Here is a 13,557-nt window from a genome sequence, read left to right on the forward strand (position 1 = left end):
CATCGCAATAAAGCTGGTATTATAGCTTCAGTTGGGTAACCGATTATAAAGGAAACGAAAGGAAACAATGGTATGTGTACCTTTGTTCACGAAATGAGACAATGACCTGCTTTTTGTTAACCAGCATTCTTCAAAATGAGCAACATAATGATTGTTGACTTAACACGGTTTGGAAATAATTTCTTCATATTTTTGGTGTTATCTGTCGTTTACATATCCTTCCTAAAACACCAAAGTGCGAATATTTCCAAACATCTAAATTAGCTAAAAATTTAGGACATGTTACAAAACTATATTGTCTAGAATTTTAGAAGAGTACTTTTAATATTGGCCGGTTATTTTTCACACAGCGACGTTAACTAGGCAATGTACTATTACCTATAACATTAACTAAAACACCAAAGTGCGAATATTTCCAAACATCTAAATTAGCTAAAAATTTAGGACATGTTACAAAACTATATTTTCTAGAACTTTAGAAGAGTACTTTTAATATTGGCCGGTTATTTTTCACACAGCGACGTTAACTAGGCATATCCCCATACTTTTTACGTAGGCTATTTGTAGAGGTCACGCGTCAATGGGAAAGAGCACTGTGTATTATGTATAGGAAAACGGACAGTAACTGCAGTATGCGGCAATCACAACAGTATTCCCGGGCCCCGAAATGGGCTATTCCAGAAAATAGATGCACACCCCCTATAGAGGAGTTCGGATTTCCAGACTTTTTGTCCAGTCGTGACTGTTGGAAATCCAGACTTTTAAAGTGTCCAAAGGCAAAAAATATCCGGCAGAAAAATAGCTCAAAATCAGAAATCCTCCATTTCAGTGCTCATTTTAGACATTTTGTTGATTTTTCCTTCATTTAATTGGATTTCTGGAATTCCAGTCGTTTTCAGAAAGCAGACTTAGAAATCTGAACATTTCCTTGATTTTAAAAGTTACTCCTCTATAGGGGTGTGCGCTTATTTTCTGTAATAGCCCAATTGTCGAGTGCAATAACATTCCCTGTAATACAATGAAGGCTACAACAATTGAGCACAGATAACCATTACGTCATTGCACTTAGACAATTTCGGCGCGGGAATTTTGAATATCGCGAGTTGAGAGCCGACTGTTTTTATGGTCAATATGAGTTTTAAATAAAACCATTTTCTAACATAAGGCTAATGTTATGATTGCCGGAGACCCTTTAACAAAAGCCATTTCGTAAAGACACTAAAACTAAATTACCAAATACAGTGGTCGATAGAGAATTTTGTTCTATATAAGTAGCTGGTAGCTTACTCGACACGAAACCGCTTTATTTCCAACTTATAGCAATATGAATTTTCAAAAAAGAGCTTTCAAAAGTGACCACATTTACATTGACTATTTGTGCGAAGCACACAGATATGATTGAACACAGTAGACATGTCAAGTTGTAATGAACCCGTAACATTAGGCAGCGGAAATCGCGTTGAAGGAGGAAATGTCATAATAATTTGTCATTTTTGAAACTCTACTTGACAATAGATAATTATAAGCTATTATACAGTTGACTATGATGGAAGAATGATCAAAGTAGATTCCGATTCATTTTAATTTATTTATTCATGCATACGTATTCACATAGTACTTGACATGTGTAACAGCCAGAGTCAAAACGAAGTTAGGCCTATAAATTAAATTCAAATTTCACGATATTGCTAAACGAATTAATCTGCAAGAAATTTTTGGTACATAAACATTATATAGCCAGAGGTTTCCGGTGGTATAAAAATCTCAACTTTTTTTGAGAAAAGTGGGGGATGATGCTGTGGATCACGAAATGTCCTTTGAACCAATACCAGGCTTGTTTGTACTCATGTAACACCGATTCCAAAAATGGTCATGGAAATTTTCAATTATGAAACGTTTTAATTTAAAAAAAATGAAAATGAAGACCGAATTAAAACGACTAGTTTGCGTATGACGTCCTGTCAACTAGACCGAAAATGCCATACTGAACAGGTCAACAACCAATGACATTGCGCCTTTGCCCTGACGTCAGACGCAAATTGGTCTTTTTAATTCGGTCTTTGATTATAAGGACAATGATTATTACGGCTGCGTAAAATTAAGCCATAGGCCCTAATGTACGATTTCTGTCAAATTTTAATTTCGTTCTTCTTTACCCAAAACGCTGAAATAATATTAGTAATAACTGCCGGCCGTTTAATATGGATTCCGTGGCGGACTTAAAGTCATAAAATGCCATGTTGACCTACAAACATAACGATTTAGGTAGATTCCATAGGTGTAAACTGTAAGATGGGATATGTGTAAACATTACAAATATGCCAAAAAATCAGGTTTGAAAAAACAACAACCAATAAACCAATTTCACATTATAACTTCGTTCATTTATGGCTTTAAGTTTAACTGCAATCAACTCAATTGTTATTTGGTTGAACATGAAATTAAGACGTGCTGGATGGGAGCATGACCTAGTAGTTTGCACTCAAATATTGAGACAAATAAATCTGACACACAAGATGAATGACGTGGGTTCTATAAAGGAGTTCACATGGTTTGTCTTGTTGTAGGGGTGTCATTTTCGCTCCACGTGCATTTAAAATGGATTCATTCTTTTAAGGGGGTACTACACCCCTGACCAATTTTGTGCCTATTTTTGGATTTTTCTCAAAAATTATAGCGCATTGGGGACAAGTAAGATATGTATATTATAAGGGCAAGGACTACAACTACTGCCCTGGAAATTTTATTTCAGCACAGACAACCGTTGTGGAATTACAGTAAAAAATGAGGGAAAACCAATATTTGATCAATAAATCAATAACAATGTGCTTTGAGTTGCTGAATTTTCAGTACAGTAGTTGTAGTCCTTGCCCATAATATACATATCTTACTTCTCACCAATGTGCTATAATTTTGGAGAAAAATACAAAAGAGGCACAAAATTGGCCAGGGGTGTAGTACCCCTTAAGTCCGTCTCTTAGAATTATTATGATATGTTTGAAACAATATCGTATACTGTACTAACTACCGTAAAAACTCGATGGTTAGCATATGTGCTTACTGTCAAGCGCTTTTAAAACATGCAGACATGAAGTGACCCATCCACAAAAGTTTAAAGAGTTTTGAGCAAATCATCGATACACATACCCAGCAAACACAAAACGTTTTCGACATCATTCGCAAAAGGTTATAAAAGGTTGCCAGAAAACGTTTAAATGTCGGGTTATATAAAGGGTATAAAACGTTTTCATAACATTAAAAATCATTTTTTGATAATCTACTGCTCAGCAAACAAAAAATGTTTTACAGAAAACGTTTAAATGTCGGGTTATATAAAGGGTATAAAACGTTTTTTTAATAACATTCCAAAAACATTTTTGAAAACTTGATACAAAACATTCTAAACAGAATGTTATTTTGGAGTTGAAAAAATATTTTGCGAAACATGTTTGCCCAAAATATTTGCAATAACGTTTTAAAAACGTTTTCATGACCTTTATGTAACCCGACATTTAAATGTTAATTAAACGTTTTGAAAAAAAACATTTTAAGAACATTTCTGTTTTGGCTGGGTGCAAATATTTTAACATAATGTTATTTAAGTGTTGACAAAATCTTTGGCAAAAACTGTTTGCAAAAATAGTTTACAATAACATTTTTGAAAACATTTTAAAAATATTGTTGTAGTGTGTTTTCATACAAAACGTTTTTAAAACGATTTCATGACCTTTATATAACCCGACATTTTAATGTTATTAAAACGTTTATATGTAAACCAAAAGCCAAAATATAACTTATTAAAAACGTTTTTAAAACGTTTTGGTGTTTGCTGGGTAGTTATATACGAACAAGTAAACCTGCAAATTTGTGTTTCAACCCCATTAGCTCAGTTGGTAAAGCGTCGGTCTTTGGTACAATTTCATGTTTTCAAAAGCGCTCGATAAAAAGCACACATGCTAACTATCGAGTTTTTACGACATATCAGTATAGTCCTCACAAAAATCGCAAATCTAGGTAAACTTCTTTTTAACTCGGGATGTATAGAGTTGTTTTATTAAGAAATAATACAATATAGAGTTATTTTTGCTGAACCATAAAATGATCTCAGCCTATCTAACCGACTTACAAATCTTTGGGTCGTAAACGTGGTAAATGCTTATCTCGAATATACCAAGAAGGTCCGACTCCCTGGTGTCAAATGATTAATATTTTCTTAATCCGGGCTGACAGTCCTCATATAAGACCCTGGATCAATATTCTTATTTTGGATCTTTTTCTAATTAAATAATAATGATATCTCAAAATATAACAATATATTCGGGGTATCTTTTACATCAAATATCTCAAAGCCAAAACCAAAGGATGGTGTCAAATGAAAAAAAAAAAATAATACAGTAGTGTAAAAGATTAGGACCGAGGGCAAAACGTTATTTTTGATATCTTGAAAATTCGAGCATCTTTCATTGGTAAAGAACTTAGAATTGATTTTTCGTATATTCAGCAGCTTTTTTAAATATTATAGAACTTTATATTCATGAAATTAATCACCATTTCTCCGGTATAATTTCATTTTTCATTTTGTGTGTGCTTTTTATAATATTGGTACTATGTTATATCATTTATAATAGATTATAATATCAATATTTGGTAAGTAAAGAAAATTAGCATTCTTAAAAATATAGTTTTTCATTTGATTCGCTTTGTTTGTCCCCAATTTTCTTTTCATCACACACAATTTTGAGACAAAATTTGGCTTAGACAGTATTCTTAATGGTTTTCCTTTGGTCGCGCAGAGTGAATTACGGTAAAATAGGGAAAATATGAATTAGCCAATTTCTCCGAGACAAATGAGCTCCACAAAACGGACGCGTGCCAGCTCTAAGAAATATTATTGTTGGGCCTTAGAATGGCTGGGTGGTCCTTCCAATCTGCAATCCTGGGGAAAATGTTGGCACTCTTTGCCTGTCTTTTGGTATTTCTACCCCACTCCCCCATTCAATGTTGGACAAAGCCGTGTTGACGACATTGAAAGATGGGGAAGGGTGATTACAAGGGGCGTCTGTGTTTTACTTAATAATTAGATGTATTTTGCACGCCCCTTTCGCACGTATTTGAATTGTTTAGCACAAGTGTGCCACTTAGTTTTTCAGGATTGTAGATCTTATCTGGACCTAAATATTGTTCCTATACATAGCATATAGGCCTATGTGTTCACACTTCACAGCCTATGAATAGCTCAGTGCAGTTGGTCTTTGTGATTCAGTTCAATGCTGGATCTTAATGCCTCGTCTGAACAGTTTCAAAGAAACGGAATGTCATCCTTTCCAACGCCATTAACCGCATCTACCTCGACGTGTATAACATCATGCACTTTACTTGGGTGTAATGTAGCAGCTGCAGGACATAGACTATCCCCGGAACTTTGATCTAGAGAGATGAGGTTGAGGGCACTTAGTTTGTCTATTGTTACAGCGGTGATGGCGTCGCTTGACCAACATTTGTCTTTACAACGATCCACTTCGATCCAGTCCGACATCTTCATTCTTCTGAAAGTCTCCAGGATCCTTAAAAAAACCAAGATTGGTTTGAAATTAGGTTGGTTTCGGGATACAAAGGAAGTTATACACATGTATTACGCAATAAACGATTAAAAGGAGGATTTCGTGATCCCAGCATCCTCTTTTTTATGACATTTTTCATTAGATATCCACGAAAAAAAGCTTATTCCCAAAATTTCAGTTGATTCCGATTTTGCGTTTGCGAGTTATGCATGATTATGTGTATTTACACTGCTCCATAGGCCACTGTTGTAATTTCGTTCTGGTATACCAGAACGAAATTCAAATTTGACGATATCTTTGCTAAACGAAATAATCTGCAAGAAATTTTTTGTATATAAACATTATGTAGCCATAGGTTTCCAGTGATATAAAAATCTGAACTTTTTTTGAGAAAGGTAAGGGTGATGATGCTGTGGATCACGAAATGCCCTTTTAAGTGAAGAATCCCACATGTTCTCAAAATTTTAAGAGATATCTCAAGAACCACTGAACCACTAGGCTTGGTTCATTTTCAATATTTTTCATACTTATGCCGATTCCAAATATGGTCATGAACATAAACAATATTATGGAATTTTTGAATTTTTAAAGTAGGCCTAATACCGTAAAACCTCGTCTACAAGCATATAATAGTGTTTTTGTTGAAAGCTAAATTAATACGATACATGCGTAAATATGCCAATGCAATAGATTGGTCTTACAATAATACTTGTTTGTATATAATGTTTGGATCTGTAATTTATTTGCTCAAACTCCATAATGGCGCCTGGATTAATTTAGCTTTCATCAGAAGCATTATATATGCTTGCAGACGAGGTTTTACGGTATGTTGTTTCAAAACCAAACTTACATTTGCTTAGCTTGCTGACCCTTTTCACATTGACCCTTTACTTTGCTCTTTTTTCTCATTTCTCTTTTCGATCCAATAAACACCACAGTGTCTGGTTTGGGAAGGTCGCTGGGCCATTCGTAGACGAAGTGATTCTTTGGTGGCAGGTTAGAGGCACCCGTGCCGACTTCTGATACGATGGTAAAGGCCACTGTGCTGTTCCAGTATCTGTAATGAATGGACAAAAAAAGTCATTCATGTGGTTCATATTGTAAAATGAATTGGTATTGCCGAAGTAGTTATCTACTGCTGATATTGGTATTGACGAAGTAGCTATCTACTGATGATATTGGTATTGACGAAGTAGCTGATCTACTGCTGATATTGGTATTGACGAAGTGGCTATCTACTAATGATATTGGTATTGACGAAGTAGCTGATCTACTGCTGATATTGGTATTGACGAAGTGGCTATCTACTAATGATATTGGAATTGACGAAGTAGCTATCTACTGATGATATTGGTATTGATGAAGTAGCTATCTACTGATGATATTGGTATTGATGAAGTAGCTATCTACTGATGATACTGGTATTGCCGAAGTAGCTGTCTACTGATGATATTGGTATTGACGAAGTGGCTGTCTACTGTTGATATTGGTATTGACTAAGTAGCTATACCTAGGGCCTACTGCTGATATTGGTATTGATGGAAGTAGCTATCTGCTTATGATATTGGTATTGACGAAGTAGCTATCTACTGATGATATTGGTATTGATGAAGTAGCTATCTACTGATGATATTGGTATTGCCGAAGTAGCTGTCTACTGTTAATATTGGTATTGACTAAGTAGCTATACCTACTGCTGATATTGGTATTGATGAAGTAGCTATCTGCTGATGATATTGGTATTGACAAAGTAGCTATCTACTGATAATATTGGTATTGATGAAGTAGCTATCTACTGATGATATTGGTATTGCCGAAGTAGCTGTCTACTGATGATACTGGAATTACCGAAGTAGCTGTCTACTGTTGATATTGGTATTGACTAAGTAGCTATACCTACTGCTGATATTGGTATTGATGAAGTATCTATCTACTGTTGATATTAGTATTGATAAAGTAGCGATCTACTGCTGATATTAGTATTGATGACGTAGCTATCTGCTGCTGATATTGGAATTGATGAAGTATCTATCTACTGTTGATTATTAGTATTGATAAAGTAGCGATCTACTGCTGATATTAGTATTGATGACGTAGCTATCTGCTGCTGATATTGGAATTGATTAAGTATCTATCTACTGGTGATATTAGTATTGATAAAGTAGCGATCTACTGCTGATATAGTATTGATGAAGTAGCTATCTATTGTTGATATTAGTATTGACGAAGTAGCTATCTACAGCTGATATTGGTGTTGATGAAGTAGCTATCTACTGCTGACATTGGTATTGATGAAGTAGCCATCTACTGCTGATATTTGTGTTGATGATGTGGCTATTTACTGCTGATATTGGTATTGATGAAGTAGCTATCTACAGCTGATATTGGTGTTGATGAAGTAGCTATCTACTGCTGACATTGGTATTGATGAAGTAGCCATCTACTGCTGATATTTGTGTTGATGATGTGGCTATTTACTGCTGATATTGGTATTGATGAAGTAGCGATCTACGGCTGATATTGGTATTGATGAAGTAACTATCTACTGCTGATATTGGTATTGATGAAGTAGCTATCTACTGCTAATATTGGTATTGATGAAGTAGCTATCTACTGCTAATATTGGTATTGATGATAGTATTGGGATAACGTGGATCAATAATTATAATTCTCGCTTCTGGTATATGCGGTCTCTTCATTCCTGACGGTACGATAAATACTTGCAGTAGATAGCTACTCATCAATACTAATATCAGCAGTAGATAGCTACTTCATCATCAATATCAGCAGTAGATAGATACTCGACAATACTGCAGTAGATAGAAACTTCATCATCAATATCACTACTTCATCAATACATCAGCAGTAGATAGTTACTCAATCATCAGCAGTAGATCAATATCAATAATATCAGCAGTAGATAACTACTTCAGCAGTAGATAGCTACTTCATCAATACTAATATCAGCTACTACTAATATCAGCAGTAGATAGCTACTTAATCAATACTAATATCAGCAGTAGATAGCTACTTCATCAATACTAATATCAGCAGTAGATAGCTACTACTTCATCAATCAGCAGTAGATAGCTACTACTAATCATCAGCAGTAGATAGCTACTTCATCAATACTAATATCAGCAGTAGATAGATACTTCATCAATACTAATATCAGCAGTAGATAGCTACTTCATCAATACTAATATCAGCCGTAGATAGCTACTTCATCAGTACTAATATCAGCAGTAGATAGCTACTTCATCAATACTAATATCAGCAGTAGATAGCTACTTCATTAATACTAATATCAGCAGAAGATAGCTACTTCATCAATACTAATATCAGCAGTATATAACTACTTCATCAGTCCTAATATCAGCAGTAGATAGCTTCTTCATCAATACTAATATCAGCAGTAGATAGCTACTTCATCAATACCAATATCAGCAGTAGATAGTTACTTCATCAATACTAATATCAGCAGAAGATAGCTACTTCATCAATACTAATATCAGCAGTAGATAGCTACTTCATCAATACTAATATCATCAGCAGTAGACAGCTACTTCATCAATACTAATATCAGCAGTAGATAGCTACTTCATCAATACCAATATCAGCAGTAGATAGTTACTTCATCAATACTAATATCAGCAGCAGATAGCTACTTCATCAATACTAATATCAGCAGAAGATATCTACTTCATCAATACTAATATCATCAGCAGTAGACAGCTACTTCATCAATACTAATATCAGCAGTAGATAGCTACTTCATCAGTACTAATATCAGCAGTAGATAGCTACTTCATCAGTACTAATATCAGCAGTAGATATATACTTCATCAATACTAATATCAGCAGTAGATAGCTACTTCATCAATACTAATATCAGCAGTAGATAGCTACTTCATCAATACTAATATCAGCAGAAGATAGCTACTTCATCAATACTAATATCAGCAGTAGATAACTACTTCACCAATACAGTACAGCAATAATAATATCAGCAGCAGATAGCTACTTCATCAATACTAATATCAGCAGTAGATAGCTACTTCATCAATACTAATATCAGCAGTAGATGGCTACTTCATCAATACTAATATCAGCAGTAGATGGCTACTTCATCAATACATTTCATCAATACTAATATCAGCAGTTGATGGCTACTTCATCAATACCAATATCAGCAGTAGATAGATACTCCATCGATACTAATATCAGCAGTATATATAGCTATGTTTCTTTAATTCCAATACTTCATCAATGCTAATAACAGTAGATAGCTCCACCTTTTCAATTTCACTATAGCTACTTCATCAATACCAATATCAGCAGTAGATAACTATGTCATCAATACTAATATCAGCAGTATATAACCACAATACAATTACAAATACCAGCAGTAGATAACTAATTCATCAATACCAATATCAGCAATAGATAAGCTACTTCATCAATACCAATATCAGCAGTAGATAGCTACTTCATCAATACCAATATCAACAGTAGATAGCTACTTCATCAACACCAATATCAGCAGTAGGTAGCTACGCCATCAATACCAATATCAGCAGTAGATAGCTACATGTACTTAACCAATACCAATATCAGCAGTAGATAGCTACTTCATCGATATAGCTATACTTCTTTAAGTCCAATATCAGCAGTAGATAGCTACTTCATCAATGCTAATATCAACAGTAGACTTTTTCAATACCACTATAGATAGTTACTTCATCGGTACTATAAATATCAGCAGTAGATATAGCTTCATCAATACTAATATCAGCAGTTGATAAATTTAGCTCCATGAATACGAATATCAGTAGTAGGTAACTATAGGCCTATCATCAATACTAAAATCAGCAGTAGATAGCTACTTCATCAATACTAATATCAGCAGTAGATAGCTACTTCATCAATACTAATATCAGCAGTAAATATATAACTCTACTTCTTCAATACTGTGGTAGATAGCTTTTCATGTTTATAATTATAATACATATTCGATTGAAATGATTTCACCCATTAACGTACCTGTCCACAATGACGGGTGACTTTTGAGCCATTTCTTGCATCTGAGCTGACACGATGTAATTACCAACCGAGTAGAAAGCAGCTCGGACTAGGTCATTTTGCTTATCAAACGTTTGACGTAGATGTTGTATGCATGTTGGTGGTGACTGGATACGTTGAGCACCAAGGGACTCGCTGAGCTGTTTACTCTGTTTGGTGATGCCTATAACAAAATAATAAAAACAACACAATTGTATTATATTAAATGAACAATATGAATAATATTATAAAGAAATTTCAATGACTATATCAACATAACCATGATAACACCCCTTCCCTGTAGACCTACATGTAGTAAAACGGTGTACACACAACTCTACCAACACACCCCTTACCAACACACCCCACCCCACCCTCCACCACCCCATGCACACCCCCACAGACCTACCTGCTTCGCTGATACCCTCCATAGCAATAACGGGATGTCGCTCGGCCATAGCACTGTTAGTTGACGATTCTGTACGGAGCACACTGTGTTTAGCAATATGAAATAATTCTTGAGTTTCAGGGAAGTGAGCACACTGTGATAAAGAGAAAAATATTTCATATAATATGATATAATATAATATTAATATTAATATAATATAATATAATATAATATAATATAATATAATATATTATAATATGATATAATATAATAATATAATAATATAATATAATATAATATAATATAATATAATATAATATAATATAATATAATAATATAATATAATATAATATAATATAATATAATATAATATAATATAATATAATATAATATAATAATATAATATGATATGATATAATATTATATAATATATTATAATATAATATAATATAATATAATAGATGAACAGTTGTAATGTACACCTTCATTTGGCCCGGTTTTAGGCCATATTTGTCGTCAAATTAAAAAATTTGCAATTAATTTTCGCGCTCATGTCCCTCTAAATTTATTTAGGGCATATTGGCGGGTGGTGACAGGTTTCCCCAGTTTACTGCCCATGTGAAGAAACCTCCAAGGAGGTTAGAAAAAAAAAACCAATTTAATGTTTAATTTCCATCAATTTTGTTATTCTTTACTCAAATGCTGAAATAATAATAATATTAGTAATAACTGTCAGGAAAGGTTTCTGTCCATTGTAAGCCGAAATAACGAGGTGAAGTGAAAAAAAAACATGCTTCTTAGTTCCTAATGATAGTCAAATAACGACCAATAGATAAATGACCGACTGCCATTTAAGACTGAGTTCCGCAGTATAGTGAAGTTCTAATGAAGGACTTTAATGCATGCAAGACATATGAAAATTGCTCTGAGACCTGACAAATAACATAATTTGGCTTTTTCCAATTGGGTGTAGTAGGTTGGGACATGTTTGAACATTACAAATATAAAATCAGGTATGAAAATTGACCAATTTCATATTATGAGATCGTACGTTATTGCTTTAAGTTGCTTCGTTGATATGGAGAGAGGTTCTGTCTGACAGATTAAATCAACGAAAAGTTAAAAAATTTCTTTAAAATCAGAATTGTACATTTGCACGATCATATTTGAAATCCACATGCAATTCTTTTTTACATTGGATACAAAGAACTTGAAACAAGTCTATAGTATTTTGAGATAGCTCTTGATAGTTTAGGAAAATATATAAAACTTTGACTAATGTACTAAAGTAGCTTTATGTTGAAACTTATGGCCAGCAAACCATAATTATGGCCAGCAAACCTACCTTTGATAAAATATCCATTGCATCCTCAAATCTATGGAACACACTGTTATTATCACGATGCAGATAAGCCGGATGGTAACTTAGTCTCTCCAACACCACTAGACTCTCTTCGACCACTTCAGGTTTCTCTCCAAGAAGCAGGACCAGTTTTTGTCGATGTTCTCCTGTTTCTTCAATTTCACACACAAAATAAGCCGCTTGTTTGTATTTCATCGCTAATCTGTACACGGTAGCTTCTTGATTTGTGGGGTGGCCAATTGGCACCATGATAGTAAAACCGCGTTCAAAATGGTTCGGTTTTCGCGGGAAATAAGAAAAATTCTTCAATATCTCAGAATCCGGAAATGCATCGCGTAAATCTTGGAGTAGACTCTGATTACAGAAGTGATTTTCGACTGAATCTTGTTGTATGTTTAGTGGATTGTAGCCTGTGATGGAGTATAAGCACACACCGTGTGAAAATCGACTGATGAAACTTGGGATGGACTTTGAAATTCGTCTATCCTGACATGAAGCCGGGTTGTCAACAACTAGCTGGTCACCTTGGTTACCGGATTCAAGAGCAATACAAGAGTCTTCTAACTTGGAAATAGATTTGGCTGCTTGAGCAAAGTAGGCGGAATCACAGAAGTATAGAACCCCTTTTGGTGTTTCAATGGCGGATATGCATTCCAACCAGTCCACATCATCGTCGTCTGCTTCGCCGGTAACATCAATTTCAACATCAAATTTCGAGTTATCTTTGTCCTTCATTTTATTCAATAACAGAGCTGTAACTGGAGAAAGCTGATGAAGATATTTGTCAAATACGAGAGGTTGATATGAGAGCTATTGATGAAATAATGTGAAGTGAGATTTGTTTTACTGGAATAAATAGGCCTACACAGCTGATACCAATGCGTTGTTTTGAGGTCATTGATTTGCAAGAAGGACATTACACAGGGTTGCCAGCTTGTGATTTATAAAATCAAGGTTACGTGATACTCGGCGATTTCGTGTTGACTTGACATTGACATAATTACCAAAGTAGTAATTTGGTATATTTTAGAGCCCTAATATACTTAAAATTTTGAGCAGAAATAACAAGGTAGCCTAAATTGAAGAAATCCTGGTTATTTTGGCCGTTTCGCGGTTTAACATGATGTAGGCCTAATACAGGAGGACAAAAGTCATAATTCATGACTTTATGTCGAACTTTGCTC

At 34.4% G+C, this 13,557-nt stretch overlaps 1 protein-coding gene across 1 annotated transcript; it reads right to left on the reverse strand.

Annotated features, from left to right (window-relative positions):
• Window positions 1-3,630: 3,630 nt before the first annotated feature.
• LOC140171742 (UMP-CMP kinase 2, mitochondrial-like) lies at window positions 3,631-13,257 on the reverse strand. Its single transcript, XM_072195060.1, has 5 exons — window positions 12,356-13,257; window positions 11,032-11,164; window positions 10,605-10,806; window positions 6,412-6,618; window positions 3,631-5,564 (listed from the first exon to the last, which is right to left on the reverse strand). Exons 1-5 carry the CDS (start codon window positions 13,106-13,108, stop codon window positions 5,300-5,302), a joined length of 1,560 nt encoding a protein of 519 aa, XP_072051161.1. The 5' UTR covers window positions 13,109-13,257; the 3' UTR covers window positions 3,631-5,299.
• Between the last annotated feature and the right edge of the window lie 300 nt (window positions 13,258-13,557).

This window comes from Amphiura filiformis, chromosome 15 (genome assembly GCF_039555335.1).
Source record: "Amphiura filiformis chromosome 15, Afil_fr2py, whole genome shotgun sequence".
NCBI classification, from domain to species: Eukaryota; Metazoa; Echinodermata; class Ophiuroidea; order Amphilepidida; family Amphiuridae; genus Amphiura; species Amphiura filiformis.